The sequence below is a fragment of the Hordeum vulgare genome, chromosome 2H, assembly GCF_904849725.1.
Source record: "Hordeum vulgare subsp. vulgare chromosome 2H, MorexV3_pseudomolecules_assembly, whole genome shotgun sequence".
Lineage (NCBI taxonomy): Eukaryota > Viridiplantae > Streptophyta > Magnoliopsida > Poales > Poaceae > Hordeum > Hordeum vulgare.
In genome coordinates this window covers 17,187,473-17,214,010 of record NC_058519.1, presented here as the reverse complement: position 1 = coordinate 17,214,010, position 26,538 = coordinate 17,187,473, and the positions used below count along the sequence as shown (strand labels likewise).

The window sequence follows — 26,538 nt, the reverse complement described above, 5'->3', positions numbered from 1 at the left end:
CAACAGGTGGGTTTGCTGTATTTCTGGGAACAAATCTTGTGTCATGGAGTGCAAGGAAGCAAGCAACCGTCTCAAGGTCTAGTACTGAGGCTGAGTATAAGGCTTTAGCAAATGCAACAGCTGAGGTAATGTGGATTCAGACTTTGCTACATGAACTCGGAATCAAGGTACCTCAGGCTGCCAGATTATGGTGTGACAATCTTGGTGCAACCTATCTCTCAACTAATCCTGTTTTTCATGCAAGAACAAAACATATTGAGGTTGATTTCCACTTTGTCAGAGAAAGAGTAACACGCAAATTGCTTGATATAAGGTTTATTCCAACAGGTGATCAACTTGCTGCTGGGTTCACCAAACCGCTTACAATGAAGAGGCTAGATGAGTTTAAGTACAATGTCAACCTTGCTAAATAGGGTTTAGATTGAGGGGGAGTGTTAGACACATTGTATAGGATACGGTTGTTAGTTGATGTATCTTAAACCGATTCTATCTCTTCTCTCTCTCCCTTATCTCATGTAACCTCTTGATAGATCTTGACTTGTACTCCAAGATATTTGTGATATAAATACATTGCGGCCCGAGACAAAGGGTTCTACGCTTCATCACATCCTCGTCTTCATCTAGTAAAAACCTCGCCAACAACTAAAAACATAAGGATAACCATACGAAAAACCTCACCTTCTTCTAAAAAGATGTTCCTCAAGTCATCAAGTTCCTCAATTCATCAACGAGCAACCGCGACGGAACATTGCCCCATCAGTCATCTCCATCTAAAACACTAAGTTTTTTTTTCTCATAAAAAATCGGAAATGTTAGAAATGATTGAGAATTAAAAAAAAACAGACCATAAAAATTAAATCTTTTTTGCTATTAAACAAATTCCCAATAATTTAAAATGCTGTTTAATTTTGTAAATGTTCATGAAATCAAAAAATGCTCATGAATTTGTATTATTTTAATAAACATGAAAATATTTATGATTTTTTTAAATGTTCATGTTATTTGAAGAAGTTTTCATGAATTATAAAAGTCTTCAGGAATTCAAACTTAAAACAAAATTAGGAATTCCAAATACCGTATTGTTTCTTAAAAATGTTAGCTAATTTGAGAAATGTTCAGAATGTTGAAAAGTGTTCGCGGATTTGAAAATTAATTCATAAAAAATGTTCATAAAATAGAAAAGCAAATACTGAATTTAAAAGAAATGGACAAAAATAGAAAGTACCAGAATAAACAAAATAGAAAAAGCAATGGAAAACCAGGCAGGGAAGGTCAAAACCCGGAAGTGTCTTTTTTCAGAAAAACCGGAAGAGTGAGTATGTTGGAAATTTCTGGCTGGGCCGGCCCAATACATGTGGGCGTGTGCCTGGTATCCAGCCCGGGAGAGAGATGGCATCAACATGCCAGTCGGACACGGACTCTCAGGCTCAGGACCAGCCCCACCGATTCCGGCCTGGAGTCGACGAAAATTTTTGCAGGACAGTTGGATGCTAGGTCGGCCCCATAAAATCAAGGACCCGGCTGGCCTAGCTATCAACTATCGTCCCAACCATCGACGCAGGGAAACCTAACAGCATCGTACGCCATGGGACTGAAGCTGCGGAGGATCAGACTCAAAATCCACAAGTTGGTTAGCATCTTTAGATCGATCGCCGGAAGGAAAGCGGTGGCGGCGGTGGCGGCGGTGGGGACGAAGAGAAGCTACGAGCGGGAGGAGGGGCAGTGCGACGTGATGTCGTGATGATAGAGAAGCGGTACAAGTGCAACTACTGGGAGGACCCTGACTACGAGTGGGAGCTGCAGCGCTGGAGCTCGCGCCTCGCCATGCTAGCCGCCGTCGACAACGACTACGACCGCTGGATCGCTTCATGGACAGCTGCAGCGCTGGAGCTCACGCCTCGCCATGCTAGCCGCCGTCGACAACGACTACGACCGCTGGATCGCGTCAAGGGGAGCTGCAGCGCTGGAGCTCACGCCTCGCCATGCTAGCCGCCGTCGACAACGACTACGCCCGCTGGATCGCTTCAAGGGGAGCTGCGCGCGCGACGGCGTGTGCTTGAATTTTTTTTAACTCTTAGAGCAGTGTCTGTTCATTGTCTCGTCAGCTGGTAGATCCGCCATTTGCAAAAAGATATGTATGCACTATACAGTACAATATTCTACTGAGAATGGATAGACGATGGCGGCTTGTTGGCTCTCTGAAGATGAAATAATGTTTTTCCCTCCTACCCCCTTGCTCTGGTGGTGTGTCTAGAACTCGGAGAGCGTGTGGAGTCGTGTCTCCGGTGGATTTCATAGGATTCGGTCGGTTGTTGCCTTTCGTGTATCTGCTCGGATCCGGACTTCGTTTGTCTATGTTTGTGTGTCTCTTCAGGTTGGATGTTTTTTACCTACGTTATTTCTTCATCGGTGGCGATTGTTTTCCCGGTGTGTTGGTCCTATGAGGTCTTGGCATAGCGACTTTTCGATTGTCTACTACATCAAGTTTTCCCCGGCTCCAGCGAGGGAGGGGCGATGACGGCAGCGTGGCTTCGGCTCGCTTATAACTGCAGCCAAAGTTCTTGTGCTGCAGTATGGTACTCGGTTCTTATCATGATCAACTGCAAGTTTATCATGATGTATAATACTTTGTTCTTACATTAATTTACTGTACTCCTGACATTAGAGCAAGTTTACAACGTTGTAGCAAGTTTTGACAGAAGTATTGTAGTGCAAGTTTACTTATCATGATCTCCTGTCAAAATTTCAGTTTAGTTTATGAGTATATTTTCAGTTTAGTCTATTTTACTCCTTACACGACAACAGGTTTATGAGTACACTTTGAGATTTATTTAAAATTTTAGAGATCCAAATTTTCAGTTTACAAATTGTACTCCTGTCAAATTGCAGTTTACACAGTGTTGTAAAAATCGCATCCTCTGCCTAATCAGAAACCGTGAATTTGCAAACTGAACTTTAAATTGAGGCATTTTCAGTTCACACCAGTAGTCATGTAGAATGATGTTTACACAGTTTCAGTTCACATATTTGGCACTCATGTCAACTCTAAACTGAATTGAATAATACTCAGTTTAAATTCACATTTGGAGTACTGTAGAATTCAGTTTAAATTAGTTTACACAATGCATCTGCATCCTGTGTCTGATCATCTGCATCTTCATTTCCATTAGTGGAACATTTGGGTTTAAATTCAACTTACATAGTGCAATATTCAGTTTACACAGTGCAAAATTTGAACAGAGTAATTTTGTCTTTATGCATGCTTTTACTGTCAGTATGCATGCTCAATTGTTTTCAGTACTCCTAGCACTCCTACGAATCCTGGCAAACTAGGAGTAAACCATGGAAATGACCCTGATTTGTTTTGCTGACTAAATGCTGTAACTGAACTGTTTGCTGGGAAACTAGCAGTAGACCATTGGAAATTTTATTTTGCTGACTAAATGTTGGTGATTTGTTCTTGGAGTAAACTGAACTTTTAAATTTTCTATGTTCGGTTTTGCTGACTAAACATTTCGGTCATTCGTTCTTGGAGTAAACAAAACAGCTGACATTGGAAATTTTTTTTGCGGACTAAATGCTTCTGACATTTCAACGGTTTTAACTGAACTTTTGCTCTGTTCTTGGAATACCTGCTGCGTGATCTTGCTGACCATTATTGGCTCCTCTAATGATCTTCAGGTAATCCACCCCCCTCCTCTTGTGGAGGGCCCAAATTCAGATCCAACATCAACATGGCCGGCGATAGGAGCCCGGAGCAGCCGAGCAGGAGCTCAACTGGTCGGCGGCAGGAGCCTGGAGCTCCACTGGCGATCGAGGGAGGGAGATCTTGGCCATCGAGCAGTCGATCGCGAGCTCGAGCGAGATGGAGTTGGCGATCGACATGAGTTAATTGTTAGAGTTTGTATTATAAAGGGTGTATATATATATGTAAAGTGGACCAAGTTCAATCAATGTTTTCCTGGCGACAACACGTTTATATATAAAACATTTCTGAAAAAAACGACACTTTTCTTGAAACAGATGTGAACAACTTGGAAATGTTGAATATTTTTTGGAAAAAAATAATAATTTATGAAACACAACTTTTTTTTAAAACATTGAACAATTCTTAGAAAAATGTGAATTTTTTTCAAGATTCCTTACATTAAAAAAACGAACAGTTCATAAAAATGCAAATAAAATGTAGAAGTGCATGATTTTTAAAAAGAACACGAAAACTGTTATAAACTCCAGCCAAAATTTGGGAAAAAACAAAAAAAATTGGGTCCGTGATTTTTGTTGGAAGCAGGGAATCTTTTTGAAATCCCGATTCAGCAGACCATGTTTAACATTGGGTGTCCGGATAAGCCATAAGGGTCCGTATCGATAGTCCAAAAAATCATCAGTTGAGAGGAGGGTGCCACACCAGGCTAGAGTGGTGCATTCATGAACATGTAAGTTTTCCTAATTATAATGCTTCTGTTATTTGCAATTTTCATCATGATCAATCAACATGAATTTGTGTTGGCAACGCAAAACATTTCTGAAATTTGTGAAAAGTTCACGTATTTGAAAAACAGGAAAAAGTAAAAAATATATTTTTTAAAGAAAAACCATTATATAATAAAACAAAATCCAGTTTTACAAAACGCGAGAAAATAAAACGTTCAGAAATTTCACAAACTTACATTTGCCACCTAAGAAGCCAAAAAGAAAAATGTTCAAGTCGTGTTCAATAAATTGTTCAAAATGTTAGTTGTTAGTTTGCACACTCTTCATATTTCTTAGAAATTGTTCAAAATGTTGTTCTACAAATGTTCTTAACATTTTTAACTAACATATCTCTTTGAAGATTTCACATTGTTCGTACTTTTCGAAAATGTTGTTCATTTTTTGAAAAATTGTTCATCTTTTTTAAGGAAAACGATATTTTTAAAATGTGTTCAAGTTGTTCACAAAATTGTTGGACTTGTGAACATTGTTAGAGTTTTTAAAAATTATTCAGAATTTCCATCAAATTCAAAAAATTTGAAAAGGGTGTCCAGATTCTGCGTTGGTGTTACCTCTGTCCAGTTATTTTAGGCCGGAGGGAGTCCACTTTTGTAAGGCCGGTTGCTATTCCCTACGCGTGAATTAATAGATAGTTTGTTTGTCGTTAGAAATTAACTTCAAGCTGTTAAGCGAAAGTTGCGCTCTGATTGGACCTTGCAGCCAATATATGCGTGGGAGAGAATGCGACGCGGTTTGGAAATTAATTTATGATAGTTAATGCCATTCAATCTTTTCCCTTAAAAAATGTAATTCAATCCTTCTCACTAATTGGGCTGATTCAAAACCAAAAACCAACCCTGATGTGTTTGGCCTTGCCAATAAATCCAGAGAGAATAGTTCTCAGAGGTGGGATACATATTGGATCATGGGGTGGACCAACCATAGGTGGGGCCTCTCATCTAAGGAAGAGATAAGCTAAGAGCCACGCCATTAGCGGCTCGCCCTCAAAAGTAGATTTACAATTGGAACTTTCAGCTATTAACTTTGCCCAAGAAATGCGCAATGCTCGTCCTGACGTAACGTTGTGTTACTCTCGGAGACATCTCTCTCGAAAGAAGGCAAACAACATTGTAACAATCCTTAAATAAACAACAACATGATAATAAATTATGGTTGGACAATTGACAATAATAGCAATGATTATAATTGGGAAGCGCTAGGAACCAGACTACTGATTCCTAGCCTCCCATCAGACCGTCCTGCTGCCGTTGGATCATAGCAAGGTGTATCGTTAGATGCAGTACTAACTTTGGTAGGAAGTTTGTTCAGATATAGAAGCACGTAATTTCAGGCAATTAATACCAGACATATAGGAAGCTGATCGAGCAGTTTGAGGAAACTAATTATAGAAGGATTGATGTGGTAGAAAGACTTTCCAAATGCAATTCTCTTCCTTATGAATCACATTTTATTTCTTTTCCAATATTCTTGAAAATTGCATCGAGCGAAAATATTTCGTTAGGAAGCACTTCTTGTTTCCAACATTCCTTCAAATTGCATCAAGCGCCAAAAAATGTGCTTCGATCTGAAAGATCGTGTTGCTAGTTATTAGTTGCTTGCTTATCATTGAAATTTGTTTCCATGTTGAAGTAAGATTTGCTTTCATGCATGTGGACTCCAAATAAATTTGATTACATCATAAACAAATTTCATGCCATGTTGTCTGGAAATAAATTTGCTTCCATATCAACAGAATTTTTTTTGCTCCATGTGTTCATCTTACATGATTCTGACAATTTACAAACGTACTACCTTCAAGTTTTTGGTATTACAATACATTGTATGTTCCTATCACATGCTTCTTAGGTGATACATATTTCCATCAATTTGCTTGTAAAAAGTTTTCCTTTAATACTTCATACAAGCACTAGGTTCACTTGTTTGAGCAGTGCAAGTGCATCTATCTATCTAAAAGTCTCCAACGACTTGAACGTCGTGGTCACACAGGTTAATCGCATACTGTAGCTGGTCCTCATCGTCTCTTATCAATTTCATTGCTTCCTTCATCTGCATGGGTGCTTCCTTCACATGCTTCGATTATTTATGTGCTCTTCTCCTATGTATTTGAATTTGAAACACTGTATTTTTTGAGACAAACTAAAATATTGCTTCCAAAGAAATCAAAATTTGCTTCCCTAAAACAAAACGTGGCATTAGGCACAGTTCAAAAACCATTGGACTGATGGTCATCGTGCTTCCTTGCGATGGTAGTGGTACTTCCATTTGATGGCGGACGTGCATCCTTTGCGATGCTAGTCGTTCTTCCTTTTAAAATTGTGCAAGCTGGTTGTGCCTCCCTTCCTTTCAAAGCTGGGCGTGCTTCCTATCAAAGCTGGTTATGCTTCCTTCCCAAGGCTTTGCAATGGTACATACTCTCAACAAAATTCATCAAAGTAGCACAAATAAAAATAAATGATTAGAATGCGTTCAAAATAATCAAGTTACTAAAAATAAGTCAAAGATGAGATGAATCAAACCCTAATTCGGGTGCGTACATACCAGGGGACGAGCCTGAGATCTGCGCACACCTTCTTTGCCAAGCCGAAATGGCGCAACCACACCGTGGAAGGGATCGTGAAGAGGCATGGTCGGGCGGGGGGACGAGGCTGCGATGGGGATTACGCGATCGGTGGTGAGAGGATGGTTTGACGGAGCAGATGGAAAGAAACACGAAACCGACGTCGTGGATTAGTAGCCGCCGCAGAGCTGTTGGTGCGGACCATGGTGCTCCGGAGATTGTCATCGTGGTGAGCGAGCTCGGCATGCTACGGGATGAGCTCGCCCATGAAAAGCGAAACGGGGTGGAGTAGGTGGATCGGCGAGGCGAGATTTACTCGCGTAGACGTGGTGCGGTGGTTGGAGCCGAGCAGCAGGTGCGATTTTCTCGGAGTGGATTAATACGTGCAATTAATTGATGGGGTGAGAGAATCGCTACGCTGTCGGATTAAAACAGAATCAATGTCGTATGACTCGTCTGATGTAAAATTTCTGTCAGGCTACTGATAAGCAGCGTTTCCCATTATAATTATGATCATTCATGAGATAATAACATATAGGCATTACGGCTATAATAAGTAGACCGTTAGTACAAACTCCTCGCGCCTCGTCGCTCCTGCAAGCGGTGGTTGGGCGAATCCCTAGCTCCGGTCGACCCTCCTCTCCCCACCCTTCTCCTCTCTCATTGTTGTTGAAGGGTGCCGATAGTGGCAACGAGGCCCCTTCCCCACAGGACGGTTGCAGGCCCGGCCCTTGGTTAGAGCATCTCTAGTAGAACCCTCAAACCCTTAAATTCTGGAAAATAACCGCTTTTTTACAGTTTTCGTCGAAAAAACGACGTAGACTAGAACCCTTAAACCCTTAAACCCGTAGAAACTTTTAGAGGTCGAACCTGTAAACGCCCTCGCAGCCTGTAGAAGTGAGGTTTGGGAGGGCAAACCCAATCCCAACCCGCACTCCTTTTCATCTCGAGCGCGGGAGGGAAACCGCCCGTCCCAGCCGCCGCGCCATGGATCCCCTGGCCGCCGCCTCCGCGCCGGCCCCGCCCGCCGCCGCGCCGGCCCCGCCGCAGCTCCGTCCGCCCTCCGCAGACCCGCCCCGTCCCCGCCGGCCCTCCGCAGCGCCGCCGCAGCTCCGTCCGCCCTCCGCAGACCCGCCCCGTCCCCGCCGGCCCTCCGCAGCGCCGCCGCCCCGGCCGGCCCTCCGCAGCCCTGGCCTCCCCTCCGCCGCCGCCGGCCGGCCCTCCGCAGCACCGAGGAAGCAGTATGCTGAAGAACTAGGCTGGGTACTGCTTTCTTCCCCGAAATTTTCTTTTCGCCACCCCCATCCGACGGAATCATCACGCACGGCATACCTCGACTACCACACCCTCGTGCCTGGTGCGACAACCAAAGCCATGGCTGTCGTTTTGGAGGGATCATGCAGAGGAAACCAATTTACGGCCGCTTCCTTGGCCGTCGTTTTCAGTGGGGAGGTTCGTGGAGCATCCATATTTGTGGTCCTTGAAACAGGACAATGTGGACTCAGAATTCAGTAAGCATGTCAAACTCTTTCATGTTAGTCATTGGCATGGTCATATTTATATGAAGGTAGTGAGCATGTCAATGTTTGAGAAATTTTTGAATCACGAGGAAATTCGAGGGACTGGCCATTTTGCTAACAAATGCAGTTCTGAACAATGTCGTCAACATTGGGACCTTCTGGTGTTTTTGATGGTCCAGCCTATCTGTCTCTGTGGACAACCACAGTTTTGGTGGCCACTGGGAGGTATTGCATATTGTTCTGATCAGCTAACATATACGTGTGCTGAGTGCAAAGAAGAGTTCTGAAACAATACATACAGAGCAAGTAAATTACAGGGGCGTGCAGTTTTATTCCTATGGTATGGTGTCGCAACTGGAAGTTGCTGAATACTTTGATTATTGGGCTACTTCCTACTTTGATTATTGTTTTATGTTAAATGTGATTGAATTTGTGATATGTCATATGATGAAATGTGATGAAATGTGTGATATATGAAATGACAGTTTTAAGGTTTGGGGTTGGGGCAAAGACTAGAACCCTCAAACCCAACCCTTATAACGGAATATTCCGTTATAAGGGTTGGGTTTGAGGGTTCTAGTCTTTGCCCCTGTTTTTCAACCCTTAAAAGTGTCAAAAATGTGCAATTCTCAACCCTTAAAACTGGTTTTTGTTTTAAGGGTTTGAGGGTTCTACTAGAGATGCTCTTAGGGCAGCAAAACTAGGGACCCCAGCCAGCCAGAAATTAGACCAATATTGATGCGACCCATATAAGAGTCACGTGTGGCTGCATTTGCTGCGGACTCCCCATCACCGATCGTACATGCACCTCATCACATATTTGCGCGGCGCCGTGATGGTCTTTTGATCGCCTCTCCAATTTCTTCGATTCAATCTAGTCTAGCAACTCATACACACACACGTGATCAAGGCCCAAGGTGATTCATATGACAGAGTAGACCAGTGCGGAGTGAGTCTGCCATATCGCCGCAGTGGTTGCCCTCAATCTCAACCTGGTGAATGGAAATTAATTTTTATTCTTGTGAAAACAACACTTACAACTTTGCAGGAGTTAGTTGGTCATCCGGTTTTGCAGTCTGTATTTCGACATATAGCTGGAGATTGATACAGCTAATTTACTCGAACATTCAGGTGTTCGTGGTCGCTCCTTTTTTTTCTATGCAAACATGTTGCCACGAAAACACTTGTCTAGTTATGAAGAAAAGAAAGTAAATGAGAAGAACAATTAACTGTCATTAATCTTGACACTATTATTGATGATTTTTGCATAAAAAACGCACGGAATCGTTGCTCGTAATTACTGAAGGCATATATCTTTTTTTGTGCTCCGTAACTTTTGTGATATATTTGGTCTAAAACAAAGAGTAAAACATTTTTGTCAAATATTATTTATTTATTTTAGGGATCAAATTTACTAGGAAAAATGGCTTTACAATAAAAGAAAAAGAATAGCACCATTGCGCCCATTTATGGAGTTTACCCTAGGGCCTCCGAAACTTCAGGATGGTTACTGCACGGGATGTGACGGCCATGGCGGGGCCACGACGCTAGCGTGGGTTGCTGCGGCGGCGATGCACGCGGCCAGACTAGTAGCTCGAGCGAGCGGTGGAGCCGTTGCAGCTGCATGGTGGGTCCCGGATGAGTGGCGGCGGCTGCGCTGCCGTCTTTGTGGCGTTGGTCCATGGTGGGTTGCGAGATGCATGGTTGGCGGTTGCTCAGGCTTTGCATGGATGTGCCTGGGTCAGGGACATTACTGGCGGGGTCTCTATGAATTTCTCCTTGCGATGATTGCATGTCCCCTCGCATGCCCGGTGCTCGACAACCAGACCCGGTTTTTGCAGAGTGGCTGCAAGGTTCAGTGATGAGCCTCTTCTATTCATGCTGACACGAGCTTTAAGGTTGGGGAGCTTATTTTCTCCTCCGTTAGCTAGGTAGGGGCATGTGATCTTGCGGCGGTGAGGAGGTCGGTCTGGGTGGTCGTCGCTCGGTCGGTGGGTGCATGTCATATAATTAATCATTTGAATTCATGCTTTAAAGGTAAATAAAGAACACATATTTGCTTGAAAGAAGCTGAAACTGCCTCAGAATTGCAATTCGGTGCGTGGGCGCACCTACACGTGTGACCCAACCTTGCCCTCTTCCGAAGCTCACATGTCAGGCGGCGATCGGTGCCTCCTTTGGTGTCGGGCATGGCTCCCCTTCCTGCAGTCGCGGTTTCGGCCTATTCTCGACCTCCTTTTCTTGGGCTCATGCTCCGACGGCTTGGGATTGCTTGGAGTTCGGCCAAGCCGAATTCCCTGCATCCTCTGCTGGCAGCAGCCACACCCGCGGGTGACGCCCCCTTTTTAAAAGCACTATTATGATCATTACATGTGTCCTTTTTTGAGCATCAGGGGAAACCATAGGTTTGATTTTCCAGATTGGACAAAACAATGTCTTGGTGTCATTTTCTTTCGTGAATGTAATTGTTGGTTGAAACGTTTCTCTGGTCGTAGAGTTTATCTCTTTTTTATGTTTGAGCCGAGCATCTCATGTTCTTTTGCTTTGTGCATCATGTTTACATTTCTTTTGTCAGTGCCATCACTAATAGAAAAAGGGGCTATAGCTCCGATCCGGTTGGGCCATTAGCCTCAATTCACGAACCGGGACTAATGCTAGCCCCGGTTCGGCCCCGAACCGGGACTAATAGTCCTCCACGTGGCGGGGCTGGGGAGGGGGAAATGGTATTAGTCCGGGTTCTAATTACCAAACGGGACTGAAGGCCTGACCTGTTTATTTTGTTTGACCAAAAAAGGTAAAAAAATGATTTTTTTAATATATTTTGATATGTTTTTTGTTTTATTCCAATTTTCAAATCTTTGAATTATTTGATAATTTAATCTCTAATTACTCATCCTCACTGCTCTAGCGTGGATCACTCATTCCAAATAGTCTAACTTCCGAACCGGTCTCCCATACTGTCACTGCTTCAGCCCGAGCATGCTTAACTTCCTGGTTCTATCGTCCATAGTTTCCAAGTCGGCATTTGTTGTTTTCCCGACAATAGCAAGCTATCAATCTGATTAACCCTTAGGTCTTGGTGTCACATGATATAATTTTCTGAAATTCAAATAATTATTAAAAAAATAAGTAATAATAATATTATATTTTAATGAAAATAAAATATGTAATAATATTATTTTATTCCTTTTTTGCCATTTATTCATTTAATATGGCATATTCAATATCTTTAAATATGTAAATCGAAATTCGACAAATAATATATCCATTATTATCAGAAAAATGTGAGGAATCCAAACATGACATAATTTATTTATTTTTAAATAAAATTATTTTTTTTGATTTTTCTGATTAAATTCTTCTTTTTGAAATAACTTTTTTACATTTCGAATTTTGAGCATATGAGAGGACTTCACCGAGCAAGCCCGGGTGAAATCGAGTCTAAATTTTTATCTAGTTTTTTTGGATATATTAAACTTTTGTTTCGAAGTCGTATGCAAAAGTTATGACCATTTTACATTTTTTTCACTTTTTTGCAAAAACGGTCAAAATTCATATTTCAAAATTTCTATACCAACTAGGCACTAAAACCTAACTACGTTTCAAAGGATTTTATTTTTTGAAGATTTTATCATTTTTGATTATTTTCTACAAAACTAAAAAAGGCAGTCCATGGGTGAGAGTTTGAAAATTTCAGAACCCCCTTTAGCCAAGAGTCCAATCATACCGTCGACTACATTTGCTAGCACCGTCCCCGCCAGAGTCACAACTAAGATTAACCAAGCCGGAATTAACCCTTTCTAACTTCATTTGCTATTTTTCTTGCATTTAATGTTTTTAAAGCTAAATGGTCCTGAAATTGAAAAGCCCGACAAATGAACTCTGAAAAGGTTGAAACTTGGCATGGTATGAACATTTCACCCACATAGCTTGTGCTAAAAAGTTGAGAGGGTTACGTCAAAAACTGGATGCACTTCGTGTACAAACTGAACCATCTCCTTCGAACTATCAAGGTTTAAGATGAAAACCCATCTCTTACAAAGACATTTCATTTTTTTAATCTTATTTCAACTCCACACTTTTTGTGCCCTCAATATGCATCATTCAAAGCCACCTCAAAAATTTCAACCCTTTCTCACCTCATTTGCTATTTTTCATTCATTTAATGAATTTTTTGAGCTAAATGACCCTGAAATTGAAAAGTGCTACAAATGTACTCTGAAAAGGATGAAACTTGGCATGGTATCACCATTTCACCCACTTGGCATGTGCTAAAAAATTGGGAGTGTTACGACAAAAACATGATGCACTTCATGTACAAACTGGATCATCTCCTTCGAATTATCAAGGTTTCGGACGAAAACTCATCTGAGTTACAAAGGCATTTAAAAAATATATTTCAACTCCACACTTTTTGTGCATTCAATATGCACCATAGTACAACATCTTAAAATCTACAGAAAGAACTAACTAAAAATAATAAAAAAATCAATTAAATGACTAAAACAACTATATAAGCAAAACCATATTGTTTTAATTGAAATCCTAATTAAAATTATTATAAAAATAATCAAATAAATCTTACTGTGACAACAATCTAACACATGACTAGGAGCAAAAAGAATTAAATTAAAAACTATTTGTAAACTCAAGTTATTCACAATCTGGGTTTTGAAGCAAATTTGAACAAATTGAGATTTAAAACCTTTCAAATTTGAAAACTAATGGCACAAAAAAAAACAAGACAAAATTTTGAATCTAATGCAAAAAGAATCCCTCAACAACATCAAGTATGCTAAAAGATATAAGCAATTTAAAACAGAAACTACAAATAGAAAACAAAATTTAAAACAGAAAAAAAAATTCAGAACCCCTTTAGTCCCGGTTCGTGTCTTGAACCGAGACTAAAGGTCTACCCACGAACCGGGACTAAAGGGTAGACCTTTAGTCTCAGTTCGAGACACGAACCGGGAATAAAGGTCCCATTTGAACCGGGACTAATGCCCGACCGACGCCCTTGCCGCTCGAACCGGTTCGTAAGGGAACCGGGACTAATGTGTAAATCGAGCTGGGACGAAAGCCGTGTTTTCTACTAGTCCATGTGTTGTATCATCTACTCCTACTATACTATTTTTTTTCCTGAAAATTTCGCGACAAAAACAAGGCCAATACCTAAATATGTTTGAGGGTCCCAAATCAATATGTTTGGGGGGCCCAAATCATTTTGTTTCTACATCACAGATAAAAGAATGTTTCACTTCTCTTTCTCCCAAGCCGACCAGTCGCCTCTTTCCTGGACAGGGATAAGGTGACATGCACGTTTGCATGTCACCGCGTGCCTTGCGGCCAAAATTTAAATTTAAACATTGCGAAAAAATTTAAAAAAAATCATGCATGTTCACAACACATATTAAGATAACCCCTAAAAAATCCAGATCAAAATTCGAAACATACATCAAGAAACAAAAAAGAAAAACTCAGATGTGAATAGTATACACAGAACCATTGCGAACTATTCATGACAGATTTCTCTTTTTTGTTTCCCGATGTATGTTTCGAATATTGATCTGAATTTTTTCGGGGTTATCTTAATATGTGTTGTGAACATGCATGATTTTTTTCAGATTTTTTCGCAATGTTTAAATTTGAATTTGGGCCGCAAGGTACACGGTCACCTGATCCCATGCTGTGGCGTCGCGTGGACATGACCCACCATGGAGACGTCCTGAATGCCGAGGCCATGGCCCGCGCCGCCGTCGACCGCGCCGCTGGCACCATGGAAGCCTTCTGGGCCGGCACCTTCTTCACTGACCGCCTCCTCCGCTACATCTCCGACAGGTTGCGACATCTTTCCTCATCCTATTACATGACCATTTCTTTCGTTGATTGGTTCTGAATATCGGATGACCAGATTTGTATGTACATGTGAGTCTCTGTTAGTTAGTACCTTCAGTCGGGCAGAGTGGACAATCTTGATCGTACATCTGGTAAATTAAAACGCATATCTCGATCGTGGTGATATATTCTTACTCGTGCTTAGAAAATGGACCTATCTGCTGTTTGATTTGACAACCATTTTGCATCCTTTTACTTTTGCAAGGAATTTATCTTGTACTCCGTAGTGCCTTTTGATGTGTAGGTTGCTTTATCAAATGGGGTGTTCACCAACAAAATTAATGAACTCGTCTAAGATTTTTGAAATTGTGCAAGTGGTAATCAGTATTTCGTACAGAATATTTGGTTTAGGTTTAGTTAAGATCTAATGGCATGCTGATAACACGAGTGCATTAATCGGTCCAAGATCAGTATATAGGGTATGTAAAGATCCTTTGATTTTCTGACAATTCTAGTGTTAGTACCAAAGAAGCCTTTTGTAATAACCTAATAAAATTGTAGGGAGCAAAATGGTACTCAGCAGTAAAACGCTTAGGATATATCGTGCGAGTCTCTAGTGCTGCATTTTTGTGTGACTCTTACTTGCTGTAAAGGTCCAAGTATTCTTGAACTGTAGACCACAAACAATCACTTTAAATGGTTTGAGCTGCATGGTTAACTAGCATTATATTACCTCCGTCCCAAAATTCTTGTCTTAGATTTCTCTAGATACGGGATGTATGATGTATCTAACACTAAAACGTGTCTAGACAAATCAAAGGCAAGAATTTTAGGACAGAGGGAGTATGTTATTAAATGTTTTTGAGTAGATGATAGAGTCATACAGCTGACGTGGTACATGTTCTTCCTTCTGTGTTAACTGGAGTGTAGAAAGAACACTTCAGAATAAAGATGTAGGTTTGCTCTGTGCTGATTGAGTGACTTCTATGTGCGAAATAACCATTGTACTTAAAGGCTGAACGTTTTAGTGAGCCTGCACATTTCACTTAGTTTCGGGCCTCCTCTTCAACATTTCTGTCATACAAACTGTTGAAGGCCCTTTGCTGAATGCACATTCGATACCCTTTGTGTAAATCTATATCATGTAGTAAGAACAATCAGTGCAATAATTATTTAGTGAACAAATAAATGTGTAACTGTTAGTAGCTACTTTCTGTTATGATATTGAAACTTCTATATCTGTCACTGACTCAAAAAGTCTAAGCTAACCATTTTTTTAAATATTCTTGTGATCACCTGTTTGCTTGGTATGCGTAGTGCTAGTCAGAGTTCATATTTTCTTTTCGTTGTGTTGATCTGTTGGTGCATTGAAATAAAGTGATCTCACTTTTATTAATTGAATTTACTGGATATACCAAGTTTGATTTCTACCAGAAGCATGGTGCATTGGCTTGGGGTGTGAATGTTTTGGTTGAGTGAAGATTCTGATTGTGGTTGATAGGAGGGATGAAACTGTACACCTCGTTCACCCATGGTTTTTGAGCAGAGAGAGAAAGAGCGCCCGGCATGATAGCAGGGTAAGAAAGATTGGGATTAAACTTGCTTGATTATTTTTCAACTAGGTTTGGCCATTATAGAGGCTCTGCGTACAAACTGATCTGACTTCACCTCAATCTGAATCTAACTCAAAATTCCTAATTATTCTTAGTCACTTCCTAATTGTCCATAACCTATTTAAACTCTTCTGTAATTATATATAGTCTATACTGGAGTAGAAAGTAGGGAACTCTCTTCTGGACCACACGTCCTTAGCCGAACCTAGTTTAGGCTTGGATTTGCGCCTGCTGTAGGCCGGACGCCAATTGACACTTGTTCCATTGCTCTATTCAGCTCTTGTTCTCACGTTTACTATATTTGACATGTAGAATTCAAACACAGTATCAAATCATGCGGTATTTTTTTCAGAACTGCACGTTGAAGTTCATTTGCATGTAACTTCAGTTATCGACCTTTTTGAAGATTATGATGAATCCAACATCATAGAATGTTTTATTTTCAGATGGTTGTTTCAATTGGTTATGTTGTTCCAGTGATATTTCTCATTGTGAGCCTCGAAAGTATGTTTGGATTTGGTATAGCTTCAATGTTTGGGTTGGTTAAAAACTTCCATGTCTCAACGCAGAGCATTCTCATTGAAGAGCCTTCAACTCAGCTTTTCTGATAAAGTATCTGATAAAGGGTTGGCAGATGCAATTAATCGCCTTCGTCAGCTTGAAGAGTTAGATATTTCGTTCTGCTCATTGTATGGCAATTTTTGCCAGTTACTTGTCAAAACCCGCGCACAGCTGAAATGCTTTAGGCTAAATGAACGCTGGGATGATTATCATAAGCGGTTTGATGCAGCCTATGAGCGGTTGGATATTGACCCAGAAGCATCATGGATTGCTAATTGTCTGCCTGGTCTCCAAGTCCTTCAGTTGATTGGCAGTGAAGTATCTAATGATGGGCTGATGGCAATCCTTGACCGTTGCTCTCACCTTGAATCCCTTGACGTACGTATGTGCTACAACCTCCAAATTGATGATGCTCTGAATTAAAGTGTGCTAGAATTAGAAACCTTAAGCTTCCTCATGATCCCATCTCTGATTTCAAGTACCGAGCCTATGTTGACAGCAGTGAGGATTACAGCGAGGATTACACTGGTTCTGATTTTGAGGTTGATATGCACGATGATTTGCTGGATGTGGTCATGGATGATGCTGATGCTGATGCTGACGGTGAATTTGATTATGAGGATGATGCTGATGCTGATGCTGACGGTGAATTTGATTATGTGGATGATTATGATGATGCTGCCTCAGAGTCTGCCATGTATGATGATGTAGACATCTGAACGAACGATGACCATGGTTTTCACTTAGACGGAATTTGGACCTGAAGTGATGTGGTGTTCATCTGTTGTTGAATGAAATCCTGGAAGTCCGGTTCGAGCACTTCGTTATGTGAGATTCTCTTGTGTTCGTGTCACCTGTTTGTTTCTCACAACTTTGCAAGAAACTAATCCATCCTCTTGCTGTGAGACTGGGATGTTCAATTATCACTCTTTTCATTTGTAGTTTGTGTTGCCTTGTGACTTGTGTCATGGAATTATATTCTTGTAATGAAGTATATTACACCCCTGTTATGATATTGGTTTCTTAGTGTTTGCCACCATTGTGGCTACTGAACCCTATCGAAATGGCACAAAGCCATAAACATCAGTGGCCAGCAAAGACCGCGTCCTCATTGCGGTTGCTTGCAATAAGGGGTGCTGTCTCGTGAGCTCGGTCGCAACATGCAGTAGCTCAAGTGGAACACTAGAAATGGTTATTATTTGGTTAGTCGCGTGGAATATATGTGGAACACCAGAAATGGTTTATGTTGCACACCTTTTATGCTAGATTGAACCATGTTCATAAATTCTGATTTGCCCTGCCCCTTGGCTGATATAGTAGGCGGGTGTTTTTGGATGCTTGAAGGTTCATCCTAGTTTAGATGGTTTGTAGAATAGTTGAATTCCTCCCTAAAGCTTCCAGAAATAAAACATATTCTGTGTGTGACCAGTCACAAGATATAATATTTGCGGAAGGCAACAATGCTTTAACCATGCGTGTGGTTTACGTCCTTGTCCTCAGTTTAAAATATCTGATGTATGTTCATCACAGAATCATTATTTATCGAAATATCATATGATCGACCATAAAGGATAACCAGGCTAGAAGATACACAATGACAAACATACTAAGCTGCTATAACCCACAGCGATTGCTAAGACCACAGATGGCGAGGAACATATGAGCTGCACATATGAATTCTACCAAGATCTTCTCTTATTTAGGGTGAAGATTAACATAATCATGGGGACCATATACGTCAAATAATTCAGCGAAAATGCCATTCTTCCTTCTCGGGTTGCATCCCATGTCCTGGCATAGTTGATCATTGTACCAGATGTGAAGAAGTCCAATACAGGACCTACGGAAGTAGACACGAGAATAGCGCTTCATGAACTTCTCCCACTCGAGGATATCACTCTGCATCGCTTTAACACTTGGTAATCTGAATCCACCATCAATGAAATGCGCCAACCATTTGGCCCGAAGTTCTGCAGTGTACAGATTCGACAAGCTCTCTGAATAACCGAGGACTGCGAGCTGCGGAATCTTAGGATGTATGCACTCCCTGAATATAAAAAATGAAGAAAATCTTCAATAACCTGATCTAGATTGGAAATCAGGAACGCATGTACATAAAAGTCAGGTAGTAATAGTGAGGTAACCTGTAGAGAGGTACTGTCGAGGACGTTGGCCCAACTGCAATACTCTGAAAGTATTCTGAAGTAAACATGTTCTTGATCTTTTGGTCTCCCTTGAATCCCGTTCCGAAGATCACTACATCGCTCTTTATCGGTGAAGATTCACATTCAACAAGTACACCTTCCTTGCAGAAGCTAAAGGTCTTCGACTTCTTCAGAACAATGCTGCCTTCATCTAGTCTCTTGTAGTGATCCTTTGGTGTAATGGCAATCAAGCATGTGGCTAGTGCCTCAAATAAGCTATGGTCAGGTACCATGTCATGCTTCTTCATGGGTATGGAGTAGTAGCTCTCAGCAAAAATTGAGAATAACCACCTCTATTCATGTACAAACAAGAATTAAACGTGTGCCGATTTAGTTTGAAACCTAGGTGTAAATTACACAAATGTAAAATAACATGCTGATTTTCAGTACCAGTGGAGTCAAGATGGTGGCCAAGAGGCATAGGAGGAAGCCCTCACCGGGCTTGTGAACGAGGAATTCAGAGAAGCGGTTTAAATACAAGTTTGATATAGGGAAACCCCAAGCATAGTAGCTTGGTATGATCCAGTGCTTTGTTCGGACTACCATTGTACATGGATGTTCAATGCCTGCAGGATCAGCAAGCTTTATCGAAGTTGTCATCGAGAATAATTGTTAGAGTTCAGGCAATGTAATAATGACAGACAATGCACACAATTTTATCGAATGATGAAAAACAGCCCATTGTTGGTCGGGCATGCGAACAAAAATTGTGATAATGACATAGTTATTTCTGCGCAAAGATGGAATAAATTTTAATTGTAGGATTGTGTACCATTTACGTCTGCACATTCGGCAGCTACGTCGAGCGCCGATTTCAAGTAACCAATGATGGTCACACGCTTGCCCTTCAACATCTCGTTAGCTTTCTTGGTGCCCATTTTGGCGTAATCCATGGTGTGGATCACCTCTCCATCAAATGCTTCTGGACCTTTGCCTGGAGGGAATGTGGGTATGTTGGGCACGCCACTAAACCTCCCAAGGCAAAGAACCACAAAGTCTGCCACGTGTGTCTGAAGACAGCAAAAATTTGATCATTAGCTTCACTGATTGGAAAGAGACATTAGAAGCTAGGGGGTAGAAAATAGAAACAAATTGGTTTTCGCTTTCAGTTTCGGGAATATTTCAGCAACAACACTGATTTCGGTACGCATTTGGGTCAAAGTTAAGGGCTGAAACAGTTAAATTCAACCGAAAGGAACTATTAAAAAATATATTTGAGTTGTTGTGTATTACTGAAATTGCTTAAATATTTTGGCCAAAAGCTAAATATTCCAGTGTGTACTGAAATTCAATGAATTTCATCTAAATCTCATTGACAGTGGAAACCATAAAACACGGTCGACAGAGGCATGGATCAGCTAGGTACTTCGTCCTCGTCGTTCAATCGATATATGTACCTCCATGTTGCCCTCGGCGTCGGCCACAGTGAGGCGCCACTCACCCTCGCCGGAACCAAACGCCTCGCCGCACCCGGCCCACTCCTCCCAGGCGGCCACCTCCTCCTCGCCGACGCCCACATACTCCATCCCGACCACCCGGCGGCCGAACCTGACGCAGTCGAGCACGCCGAAGCGGCGGGCATAGGCGTCGAGGTAGTCGGCGACCTGGCGGCGGTCCGGGAACACCTCCGTCACGGACTCGGGCCACGGGAAGTCGGAGAACTGGTACATGGGCCGCTCCGACTGCAGCGACGTGCAGTCCGGGGCACGCGCCCAGACGCCGCCAAGGAGAGTGTCAGCCTCGAAGACGGCCGGCCGGCAGCCCCGCTCCAGCAGGTGCTTGCACGCCGTCAGCCCGTTCACGCCGGATCCGATGATGGCCACCCTCTTCCTCTCCATCCGGGCTACTAGCTAGCTAGTAGTATACGTGTATAAACGTTCGTGTCTGATGGCGTTGCTAGATGATAGTCATCATATATGGGTGGCCGAAGAGCGGTTTTGCACCACTTGCTTTGTTGAAGTTCTACGTGATGTTGTGATCCTGGATTTGGATAACGTATTTAAAGCATGGCGCCGTTCTTTCTGACGTGTTATCTTTGTTACCATTCGTCCCAAGGCCACACATAGTCTCTGCTCAGCAAATATGGCATCAATTGTCAAGCCACACAATGATAGGCCATGTCGCTGAGCAAATCGTGGCACGTGTATACGTTGCATGTGTTGCATGTAGCACGTACCACGCCACGCACACGTACGTGGACGTGTACGGATATGTAGCGCACTATAGAGAGATAGTCAGTGCTCCACTGTGCATATTGAGCTATCAAAAAAGTCTGTCCAGGGCGCTCCACAATGCAGACTACTCCTTCCGTTTCTAAATATAAACCTTTTATAATTTTTATTATAAAATTACATATGAATTTATGTAGACAAATGTTAAAATATAAATTCATTCATTTTGTTCTGTATATAGTTTCATAGTGAAATCTTTAAAAAGACTTATATTATATTTATGAACGGAGGAAGTAGTTATCAAAAAAGTTTGTCCAGGGCTAGACGTGCCCTAGTTATTACACATTTAAGTGATTTAATAAAAAAAGTGACATGAATCTTCGCATAAAAGCATTGCCATAAAAATTTAAATGTGTAATATGTAGGACACATCTAGATGTGCTTTAGTAAAATCGATGAAAAAATATACAAAAAGCTCCGAAAACTCTTTAGGTCATGAGTTAGCTAGTACAGCAATGTGCATCTATTATTTTTTATATGAGGCAAATTTTTTGTTATTTTCATTGATTAAGAAGAAAAGAGTTGTCCGGTTAATTAGAGAAAAATCAGACGACAACCGAGATTACAAGCCCCACATGGGGCACACGGACGACCTAGCAACAAACGCCAAACAGTCAAATCATCGAGGACAAGACAGTTTCGATTTTGCCAACGAGCTTCACAAAAAAAGTTGCAAGCCTCGCACCGACCTAGTCCAGCGCAACATCTCCAGAGAGCACCGCCCGCTAAAAACCGTCCTTATGGAGTCATCGTTGCCGCGGTGGTCCCGGCGCCAGTAGCATCGACTTCTCTGTCACAGCCAGAAATCAACATAGGCGCATCCATTGACGCACCGGACCATCGGCAACAGAAGGACAAGCCGCGACTCGGCACCGCTCGTCACCATAGTCGTTGCCACGCCCGTCGCAACGCCACACCAGCCTCGCACCGCCGGTCGGACACCTGTCGACCGCGATGCCATGCACGTCCAGCGTTCCGGAAATGCCGAAGGGGCCAAGATCTCAAAGACGTCGCCGCCGCCCGATCCAACTGAAAGGATCATGACTTTCGTCCCAAGTTCTTGACCTAAGAGGAAAGGTTGCACAAAACTCCTCAACGGCGCTCCAAAGAAAGATAGCGACGCCCACTGGCACCGCCACCGTCGGTTGACAAGAAACCAAGCAAGCTTTCGCCTGGAGCAGCATAGCCTTCACTCCCACGCAGCCGACCAAAGACAACCAGCACCTCCACTGGCCCGTGCACCCCTGCACAGCACTCGCGCCAACACTACAGGACCACCGACACACTCGCCGCCGCTGCTCCGCCGCAAAGTAGAAGCACACCAACGCGTAGACTGCTTGCAGGGACGGGAGGGCTGCCACACCTCCCCATCCAGGCCGGACGGATCTGGGTGCTGAGGCAAGGAGCGTCGCCACAGCGTGCCCGAAGAGCCGCATCGTGAACGGCCCCCTGCCACCAGATTCGTGCCACAGGACGCCCTCAGAAGAGCCGTCCATCGGATCCACGCCGTGGCCGCCGGTCGCCGAACAGGACGAAGGAGGGCCCTCCCTCTACCAAGGACACACGTCGCCACGCACCGCGCCTCCCGCCGTGCCACACTGCGTGCGCCACCTTGCCGCGCCACCCCGAGCGAGCACCCGCTCCACAGTGCACGCCCGGTCGAGCCCCCACCAGAAAAGAACCGTCTGCCCAGTCCCAGCAGGAGGGGGAGAGTGCCCCGCCGCCGCCGAACCACGCGGGCTTAGCAAGGCGACCAACACTGGAGGCGGCGAGGGTAGTAGGGAGCGGTGGTGGGTGGCGCTGTGGCGGCTAGGGTTAGCCCTCGGGCAGCCCGCCGAACCGACACAGGTAAGGGGGGGGGGGGGGGGGGGGGCGGGTATGGGTGCAGGTTTGATGATGCTCAAGCATATCTCGTAACAATGTGCATCTACTGCACTCCAAACTTATCAACTCAAATTTGATCGGCCCTTCAAGAAAAAAAAAATGACAATTAACAACATGCAAATGGATTTCGATTTCAAATTTCATTGATGACGTAGTAATCAAACCTAAATAGGTGCCGGCGAGCTAGGATCTTGAGAGGCGGCAGAGGCACATATTACGCCGACGAGCCGCTCTTGGGGCCTGAGAGGGGAAAGGGGTGAGTAGCCAACCACTGTGGCTTGCCTTAGGCCCTGTTTGGAATCATAATAGATTATAATAATCTGGATTATGAATATAGATTATATAATCTGGTTTATAAAAATAATCCAGGTGGACATGTTTGAAGGACAGATTATATAAACTGTAATTCAGGTTTTACATTATACAGTGACATGTCTGTCCTGTTTATAAAAATAGGACAGTGGCGACGGCAGTAGGTAATTATCTCCAAGTTTACAAGGATAATAGGTCATTAGTAATCCATAATCTAATTTTAGCTGGGGTAATCCCTATTACGAACTGTGCGCATAGATCCCACCAGCAAAATCTGTACCACTCATCCTAATTTGGACGTCCCAGATCTAATTTTCTATTTTTTACCTGAAGCTCAGCTTCTATTCTAGTCGGTCTCACGTGTATGTTTTAGACATTCCCACGTACATGCCCACCCAGTTGGCAATTTCAAGTTTCTGCCAACTCATTTTGACGGATGGGTTCGATCGATTAGCGTTAAAACGTTTAGCATATACCGTCAGCGTATTTGTCACTGTCAACAATAGCGTCCGGTGCGCTTTGCCATAAATCGTAAATTGGTGGTTTTCCACTAACCGTGACACGAAAGTGATGGTTCTGTGCATTTAACTCGTCATGGACAGGTGAGTTCCGTTGCAACACGTGTCATGTTCAACTTATAAGATCCCTTGGAGGCAGAGTTTGTTGCTTGCGAGGAAGGACTTCCGTTAGACCTTCAATGGACAAAATTACCTGTAGCACCGGACACTGATTGCCAGCAGAGTTAGAGCCTGTTCGGACTCCCTCCGCTCTGCACCTCTGGAGCGGAGCAGAGCGATGTGCAGTTGTAATTTAGGAAGTAACTAATAGGATGCTCGGCGCTCCGCTCCTTAGTAAAGGAGTGCCGAACACAACCTTAGTATCTCTTAGTCATGATGGTGCAGGAAGCCATTCCAAATATGGCCACCAACTAGAGGAGATTCGACACTTATGTCACACGAAAGGGAGATTTCTTTAGCTAATATTAATCGCAGTCAGATAAAACTAGTCATCACGGCGCCTACATGGCCTAGTTTTAGTTGGAGGGGGAACTTCCTGGGGATTTAGCTAATACAGTTGATGTAGATTGTAGTACTGTTCATGTTATAATCAATGAAATAATTTACCACAAAGTAAAACTATTCCCACAATCCCAACATAACTTTGATGAATTTACCCAAATGTTGATGCAATCGTCATCACAATACACCCGTCATTACTCTAGAACAAAGTCTTAAATATCATGTTAAGTCTCTTAACGTTGGCTTAGCCAAAAGCTATGGAACCCTATAGTGTGCTACACCCAATTTAGTGTTTCAGTGTAAATCGGTACACTAGTGGAAAACGGGCCTTTGGCCTGGACCCTTTAGTCACGGCCTCCCTCTGGGCCGGGACTAAAGGCCCGGCAAAGGCCCGGCCACGTCGCCCCAAATCGCAATGCCGCCCACGAGGCTTTGGTCCCGGCACGTAAGGAGCTTTTAGTCTCGGTTTGTGTCTCAAACCGGGACTAAAGGGCTACACGGTGTGCAGCCCGCATGTGCGCCACCTTTAGTCCCGGTTTGTGTCTCAAACCGGGACTAAAGTCCTCTGCCTATATATATTGGCCACAGCCCCCCTCTCCCCTCTTCCTTGCATTTTTCTTGGATGGAAGAGTGTGGGTGTGTGCTAGCTCTCCATTTTTTTTGGATGCACTAGAGGTGTTTGTTGAAATGTGCGTTAGAGCGATGCCGCTTCAGTTCACCGAACACAACTACGATATGAGATGCCCGAGCCACGCTTAAACCTCTTCCTCTTTATTTCTACTTATTCTAAAAGGTTAGCAACTATATTTCCTCGTTTAGACCGTGCGGTACTAATTTTTAGGATCGTGATTGTATTTGATATACTATCGTATAACGCAGATGAGCCATCCATGGATGTACGGTGATCGACGCACAGCCGCTTACAGAGAAGGCGTGCATTCTTTTCGAGATGCAGCCGATGCGAACAAGCATGGTGGTGGCTATATGTTTTGTCCATGTGTTGAATGTCGGAATGAGAAGGATTACACTTCCTCAAGAGTCATTCAGAGCCACTTGCTTCGGTCCGGTTTTATGTCGGGCTATAATGTTTGGACCAAGCACGGAGAAAGAGGGGTTATGATGGAAGACGACGATGAAGAAGAAGAGAACGATGATGACAACTACCGATCTATGTTCCCTGAGTATGCTGATACCGCAATGGAAGACAATGAAGAAGAAGATCAGGATGAAGAACGGGAACCAGATGAGTCCGCTGATGATCTTGGCCGGGTCATTTCTGATGCACGGCGAGGTTGCGACACAGAAAAGGAGAGGTTGCAGTTCGAGCAGATGTTACAGTACCACAACAAATTGTTGTACCCAACTTGTGAAGATGGCCAGAAGAAGCTGGGTAGCACACTGGAATTGCTGAAGTGGAAGGCAGAGACCGGTGTGACTGACTCGTCATTCGAAAAGTTGCTGGTACTGATGAAGAAGATGCTTCCAAGAAAGAACGAATTGCCCGCCAGCACGTACGAAGCAAAGAACCTTGTCTGCCCTCTAGGATTAGACGTGCAGAAGATACATGCATGCCCTAATGACTGCATCCTCTACCGCGGTGAGAAGTACGAGAATATGGATAAATGTCCGGTATGCACTGCATTGCGGTATAAGATCAGAAAAGATGACCCTAGTGATATTGAAGGCGAGCCACCCAGGAAGAGGGTTCCTGCCAAGGTGATGTGGTATGCTCCTATAATACCACGGTTGAAACGTCTGTTCAGAAATAAAGATCATGCGAAGTTGTTGCGATGGCACATTGAAGATCGTATGAAAGACGATAAGTTGAGGCACACCGCTGATGGTCGGCAGTGGAGAAAAATCGAGAGAGAGTTCCCGAGATTTGCAGCTGACGCAAGGAACTTATGGTTTGGTCTGAGTACAGATGGCATGAATCCTTTTGGGGAGCAGAGTTGCAGTCACAGCACCTGGCCCGTTACTCTATGTATCTACAACCTTCCTCCTTGGTTGTGCATGAAGCGGAAGTTCATTATGATGCCAGTGCTTATCCAAGGTCCAAAGCAACCCGGCAACGATATTGATGTGTACCTAAGGCCATTAGTTGATGAACTTTTACAGCTGTGGGCCGAACCAGGTGTACGTGTGTGGGACGAGCACAAACAAGAGGAATTTGACCTTCGAGCGTTGCTTTTCGTAACCATCAATGATTGGCCTGCTCTTAGTTACATTTCAGGACAGTCAAACAAGGGATACAATGCATGCACGCACTGTTTGGATCAGACAGAAAGTGTATATCTGGACAAATGTA

The 26,538-nt window shown here is 43.1% G+C and overlaps 1 protein-coding gene and 1 pseudogene across 1 annotated transcript; one reads left to right on the top strand and one right to left on the bottom strand.

Moving 5' to 3' along the window:
* Positions 1-8,038: 8,038 nt before the first annotated feature.
* Positions 8,039-17,566, top strand: LOC123425023 (annotated as a pseudogene).
* A 487-nt stretch (positions 17,567-18,053) lies between these two features.
* On the bottom strand, positions 18,054-20,738 carry LOC123429245 (probable flavin-containing monooxygenase 1). Its single transcript, XM_045113300.1, has 5 exons — positions 20,182-20,738; positions 19,557-19,794; positions 19,175-19,350; positions 18,725-19,077; positions 18,054-18,627 (listed from the first exon to the last, which is right to left on the bottom strand). The coding sequence occupies exons 1-5, from the start codon at positions 20,620-20,622 to the stop codon at positions 18,276-18,278; spliced, it is 1,560 nt and encodes a 519-aa protein (XP_044969235.1). The 5' UTR covers positions 20,623-20,738; the 3' UTR covers positions 18,054-18,275.
* Positions 20,739-26,538: the final 5,800 nt, after the last annotated feature.